This window comes from Asparagus officinalis, chromosome 5 (genome assembly GCF_001876935.1).
Source record: "Asparagus officinalis chromosome 5, Aspof.V1, whole genome shotgun sequence".
NCBI classification, from domain to species: domain Eukaryota; kingdom Viridiplantae; phylum Streptophyta; class Magnoliopsida; order Asparagales; family Asparagaceae; genus Asparagus; species Asparagus officinalis.
The window spans coordinates 49,765,090-49,772,226 of NC_033798.1; the positions used below are offsets into that span (position 1 = coordinate 49,765,090).

At 36.9% G+C, this 7,137-nt stretch overlaps 1 protein-coding gene across 1 annotated transcript; it reads left to right on the forward strand.

The window, feature by feature from the left end:
• On the forward strand, positions 741-6,627 carry LOC109843873 (probable pectinesterase 53). The gene is made up of 5 exons (XM_020412834.1): positions 741-1,242; positions 1,337-1,526; positions 1,595-1,801; positions 3,548-3,783; positions 6,355-6,627. The coding sequence occupies exons 1-5, from the start codon at positions 893-895 to the stop codon at positions 6,500-6,502; spliced, it is 1,131 nt and encodes a 376-aa protein (XP_020268423.1). The 5' UTR covers positions 741-892; the 3' UTR covers positions 6,503-6,627.

The window sequence follows — 7,137 nt, forward strand, 5'->3', positions numbered from 1 at the left end:
TAGTCACTTCAATTTCTTGTCTCCTTTGCGAGGCAACGAAATCTTTATTCAGATCTGATCAGTTAGTGGTCCACGAATAAACCTCGGCACCGGCAAAGATCCCACGCAAACAGATGACCGATAAACGATCTCTCTGCGTATGTTCTCAGGAAGTCATCTGTTATATTTTCATTGTAAGAGAAGTCTTATAAAAAAAACTGAATTTTCTTTATTTTGAATCGTTGTAACGTCTGAAGTTGTAATGGATTCGAAAGCAATGAAACCGATTTCCGACGCGAACAATTTTATAAGTGGACCGGTTTAAAAATAAATAGGATTAGAACGTGGGGTTTATAGGCTAAAACCCTAAAGAAAGAAGGGTTAATTTCACAAAAATGCCATGTATTTTTTTATGTATTGCGCTTAAGCTCCCTGAACCTTTTCCCCCAACAAGTCACGTTGAACTTCGGAGCGTCCCACAAACCCCTAGACTATAGGACTTTCAAATGGAGCCCCTGGGTATATTTATCTTTTTACAGCAGCTACTAACGTTTGCAGGGTGTCTACTTGAAAATGTTAAAGTTTAGGAGGTATTTTGCCACACCCTAAAGTTCAGGGAGTTCAGCGAAAAAAACAGCACGGAGTTACGGTGCAACACCCCCAAAGTTCAGAGGGGTGGTGTGAAAATTACCCAAAAAACAAACGCAAACCTAGAAAGTGAGAAGCAGATGTAATGTACGTAACCCACCGGCTCTCCACCTGTGACTCTCCCCTCCACCCTTTCTCTTCCCGTGAACTCTCTTAAATCCCCCCAGCTCCTCCCTCACTTTTTGCATCCCTCCTAAATAACATACACAAACCGAAACCTCTCACTTTCACAAGAACATTCTCACATTCTCTCCTCTCCTGCAAAATGCCAGGCTCTCAACACTTAATTCTCCTCCTCTTCCTCCTCCTCCTAAACTCGGGCTCAGCCAAAATCCACACAAAGAGCCTCCGGCCTAACCGGCACCATCCATTTCTAAGCAATCAAACACAAGCCCAACTTGTGGAAAGGCAATTCATGAGATGGGTTAACTTTGTTGGGGGTCTTAAGCACTCCATTTTCCATAGAGCAATGAACAAGGTCTTCCCTTCTTTCACCCTCATCGTTGACAAAAATCCCGCTACCGGAGATTTTACGACGATACAGGGCGCCATTGATTCACTACCATTCATCAATCTGGTCAGGACTGTGATCAATGTCAATGCCGGAGTTTACAAGTGAGTGAGCTTTTGATTTTAGCTGTTTAAGTATAGAGATATATAGTATTATGTTGCTGAAATTGTAGGTATTTTATTTTTTATTTTTTTACAGGGAGAAAGTGAGCATTTCAGCAATGAGAGCTTTTATAACTCTACAAGGAGCAGGGGCTGATAAAACTGTGGTTGAATGGGGAGATACAGCTGAGACTCCAGGGCCTAATGGAAAACCCATGGGGACTCATGATTCAGCTACTTTTGCTGTCAATTCTCCTTACTTCATTGCCAAGAACATAACTTTCAAGGTTAGTCCTTTTAAGAAAACAGAGCTTTTCAGTTCAGGGGGGGCTAAAGACAATTTTTCAAATTGCAGAATACTACCCCAGTGCCAAAACCAGGGGCAGTAGGGAAGCAAGCAGTGGCATTTAGGATCTCAGCGGATACAGCAGCATTTGTAGGCTGCAAATTCTTGGGAGCACAGGACACATTATATGATCACATTGGGAGGCATTATTATAGAGATTGCTACATTGAAGGCTCTGTAGACTTCATATTTGGAAATGCTCTCTCCTTCTATGAGGTCACTTTCCGATTTCTTCCTCTTTACTTTTACCCTCTGTAGCTTTGTTATTATTTAGTCATGAATGTGTATAGTTAGCACATTCATTGATTTTCAGGCAATATCTCTTTTCTTGGTTTATTATGGGTCCCTTTCTGTTTCCAAACTCTTTTATCTTATTGATGGTTACCTTTAAGCCCACATGAAAAAAACGGAAGCGTTAATTGTGCTATAAATGTTCATGTTATTTGGCACTTAAAGAAAAAAGTAAAGAGAAATTGAGACCCATGACGTCTGATTTCAATTTTTGAATAAAGACTCTACCTGTTGTGTCTTATAGTATCGAAGTAGTACAATATTTACGATATAACTAATATTACAAATAAAATACTTACTTGCAAATATATCCCTCAATCGGTTTTTTTTCCCAGAAAATGCCCTTGTTCTATTAGATTCTGCATATTATGTTTTGATAGAATAACAGAATTAGAATTTTGCAAATGATTAAAAGGCTATTTGTTAGAGTATAAAATTATAACATTCAATCTTCAACATAAATTTAGAGTTTTAGTTTAATATCAATGTCTTTTAACATGATATCAAAATAATCCAAGTTTTAAATTTTACAGGTCATGAATTTGATGTTGATTTTGAAAAAAATAAATATCACTATATGAGTTCATATTTTGGCCCATAAAAAAGGGTCCTCAACCTACAAAGAAATTGTAGAATATAAAATTATAAATCTCAACCCTCATCACAACTTTATAAAATCTGATAAGACTAAAAGGGTGTGTTTTAACAAAACTACATATATGTATATGATAACTTTTTGCAATTTATACCAAAAGTTGTACTACTTTTAAAGTACTGACCATGAATCAGAGGAGAGGGGCCACATCTGGTTACTTTCCTCACGAGCGTAAGATCAAAAAGCTATCGCAATTCACAAATTTGTCTGTTGGCGCTTGTAAATCCCACTAGTAGTTGAGAGAATGTGTTTATAGCATGAACAGAGCTTTTGAGTATTAGCTAACAAGAAGCTTAATTAATCCTCTGCTGTTTATCTAATAACAGTGGATGATTCAATTTCATAGTTTAAAGTGAAACAGAATTTTGAGTCATACTTGTTTATTATTTTTCATCAGAGTCTAGGGACTAGGGCACCATCTCTTTTCTATCACTATCGTTCTCGTTGTCATCTTCGTCATTCATAGAGTTTTTAAGGCCAGCAGATAGGAAGTCAGTTCGTTCACATGATCAATTTAGAAGGACCATTTGTGATGTAACAGACATTTTGAATAATTTTATAAGGCAAGCCGAACCTATTAGGATTAGGGTTTTCTTAAGACACCCGCCCTTACTTTGAGATGAGGATTTTTTTTTTAACTTGATGGTTGGACCTCGAACTTGCTGCCTTTATTATAAATATATGCAGGGCTTAGTAATTATGCGAGTGTGATTCGTGGAATCAATAGAAATGATACCCCTGATACGTCAAAACTTTTATGGAAATAATGTAAAGGGCGATTCTTTTTAAGGGTTGAGGGGTAGTTTTCGTCTTTTTTACTGGTTATTCATGTGTGAGTATAGTCTTACATCTGAGCGGATAAGAAAGAATTATGAGTTTAAAATAGAAGTTCTAATAGCTTAAACTTTTGGGTTAAAATTGATTTCTAGCCTCTATTTAAGGCCCATTAACTTTAGTTTTCGAAGATTGATTTTAGTTGGTTAAAATGAAAAATTCTAACTTTTTTTTGGATGCAGGGTTGTCATGTACATGCAATTGCGAATAATGTAGGTGCGCTCACAGCGCAAAATAGAATGAGCATGTTAGAGGACACAGGCTTCTCCTTCGTGAACTGTAAGGTGACCGGATCGGGCGCATTATACCTTGGAAGAGCTTGGGGCATGTTTTCAAGGGTGATATTTGCGTACACGTACATGGATAACATTATCATTCCCACCGGATGGTACAACTGGGGCGATCCAAACAGGGAAATGTAAGTCTCGTTATCAACTCCAAGCTGACTACTCTAAAATTTAATTTGCTCAAATCGTTCATTAATATTAATTTAACTAAACTTGTTGTTAGATTACAAAACTATAACCCTCGAAGCTTTTTGGTATAAGATCTTTGATATGAGATCAGAGTAATTCAGGTTCAACTCCCATGAATACAATAATTTATCGTCTCTCCATGACATTGTCCTGCTCCACTCTTCAATTCTTAGGAGACTACATATTCGAGTCTGTCCTGAATCTAATGTGCTGATATACGAAAGTGCTGCTCTGCACGCTCCCTGTTCCATCCTGGAATGGTTGGTTTTAACCTTAATTAAGACATTTTTCTCAAAATCATTACTCTAAGGCCTCATTAACTCTCTTTTGAATTATTACGATTAGGGTACCTATTCTATGTTGGGTAGACCAAGGGATCTAGACGTCACAAAAACTCATATAAGTCCAAATAGAACCTCAGATATTAATTGGTACCTTTTCCCAGTATTAATCATCTTAGTATTTGGCTTCATTGCCGCATGGCACGGGACTATTTGACTTATCGTAAATTGCCATTCTATGAATAGAATCTAAGGAATCATTATCTGTTTTATCACTTTCTAATCTCAAGAAGAAAATATTTGATCAATCCAAGAATGCTGTCTAATTGTATCTGTGCATCATTATTAGCATTTTCCAACACACCCTACCTCTCTTCTCCTTGCCCCCCACAAAACAAAAAGTGTTGGGGAATTTTAGCCCCCCGCCTACTACGATCTCCGCAACTTGGAAGCTAACCCACAATCAATAAGATAGAAAATAACCGCAATCAATAAGAAAGAACACCGAGATTTACATGATTCAATCGACCAACTTCGATCTACGTCCACGAGCAACAATACGAGAAATTCACTATGTATCAAGGAGAACTACAAGAGGAACCAGTCAATTCTCATATCTCAATCTCTCAACCTCACATACATAATCAATTCTCTTATTCTCTCCAAAGTTCTTTCCTAACAATCTTTTGAACGGACAAAAACTGCGAAACCCTCTCCCAATGATATAATCTTTTGCACGGATAAAAACTACGAAACACTCGCCTCTCGCACAATATTTTTGAATCGGGCTACGCCCTCTGCTAACCCTAGATTACAAGAATATTGGTTCTCTCTCTCTCTTCTTGGCTTTTCCTCCAACAATAGAAGAATTAATATATATAGGGAAACCAAAACCTTATCTGTAGCCTAACTTTCTAATTAGAATAGGTTTCAAACTCCTAATCATGATGAGACCTAATCTCCTAATCATGATAGATCTCTAACTCTATCTAATTCTCATAAAGTTATACAAAGAATCAAAGACACGATTCCAACAAAAAGTATAAGGTCATGTGCCTATTCCTCAACAATCCGTCTGCTGAGCTCGGACATTTGATGGTCTCACGGAGGGGGGAAAACTCTAGAGAAAAAAATTACAGACAGATAGCGGCGTTGTGTCTTAGTTAGAAAATCACGACACGTGTCCCAATAAAATCTTAAAATTAGATAATTATTAATCATCATATTTAAGATTTGTAGTATGAAGACAAATATCAAATCCAGCTATCTCCTTATAAAATCTTCAATAGAAGTCTCTCTTTATGACTTTTTACCGGATTACTCCGTTCATAGTATCATTACCAATGGCATTTCATAAAGGGCTAGAAACAAAGGAATACGCTTTACTTTTTTCTAAGATGAAGAAACATACAAAGTTAGAAGAAACACCAGCCTCATGATTTTGAGTTAGGTCTCCTGCCCTTATCAAAGGTTTAGTGCCTTCTATAGTTCTATATCTCCGATGAGCTTGTACTGTAGTGTAACCTTTTTTAAGGACGTTGGTCCGGCCAAATCCAATCATAATAGTACATTCTTTCTTCTTTGTTTTCTTTCATCAGAAATATTATCTCTTCTTTTGTTTATGTGCAATCTATGTCGTCATGCGCTTTAGTAGGTAAAACTTCCAATCACTTGACCTATGCCAATAAGGACCGTCACATTATCCCCTAGCATACGAAAACTTAAGTAAGGAATACTTCTGTAATAATGTACATCTATAACCCTCATTTTTCAATATAATTTTGTAGTTTTAATATAGTAATATGAATATTAGGAGCTAGAACCATACATACTGATTGTGCGTGTGTGTCTTTTGAGGAGATAAGGTAAGTGAGGCCAAGCTAAGTTGAGGCTGATTTATGACCAGCACGAGATCAATCTCAGATAAGGACATGACAAGGGCAAGTCTTTACGATACAAGGGAATGGATATATGCGGATGATGCCATAGCATAGTATTAAAGTCTTTGCTACTACACTAAAACTCCGAACTTCTTGTGAAAAGTTAAATGTTATATTTCTCTATATACGTATGACCGATAATATTTTGGACCTGGATTGCTTTAACATTATATTAAATTTTCTTTTGGGTCACCACAATTACAAGGATTAAGAATTATAGTTATGATGCGTTCGTAAATCGTATTATTTTTTTTTATAGCTAACCAATAGTTTACGGTATTTGAAAATACAGGACTGTGTTCTACGGGCAGTACAAGTGTTTTGGGCCGGGATCGAACCACAATGGAAGAGTAACATGGGCAAGAGAACTTACGGATGAGGAAGCCAAGCCTTTCGTTTCCTTGAGTTTTATCGATGGAACTGAATGGATTAAGTTCTGATCGATGTTTGATATGATCGATGACGGTCTCTTTTTCATCAATTTCTCTAACACCACACCAAATTGTGCCGAAGTTTGTAAAATAAAATATAAAATGAATCCCTGTTGATAATAAAATTGTTCAGCTCAGATGACTACTCTTTTCGTCAGATACCTCCCTGCGTTTATAGTCAGATTAATTAGCACTTTGAACCAACAGAACTCATGTTTTTCACTTGCTCACTATTAAAATATAGAGTAAAATTCTAAAACCCCGCTAAAGCTCGGTTCCTTTTCAGACAATTGTCTAAAATTTTGGAAATGCCTGGGTGCGTTTAGCAATTACCCAAAATTTGGGTCAGGACTAGCTCTAGCCTATTCTAAACAAAATCACTTTTGTTTTTGACCAATCGAAGAGTTGGTCCGAAACAAAATCATTTCAGTGGCTAAATTTGGCCTTTGGAATATCTAGCTTAAAGAATTTGCCCAAAGTGAGGCTAGGTTTGAACATGATCCTATTTTGAGGAGTTACCAAAGGTTTGAACATGATCCTATTTTGAGGAGTTACCAAACACACCTCAAGCTTTTTCGGCTCTCCAATGAGAAAGCATAAGTGGATATGGCCCATATGGGCGTATAAATGGGTTTTAGATGAAA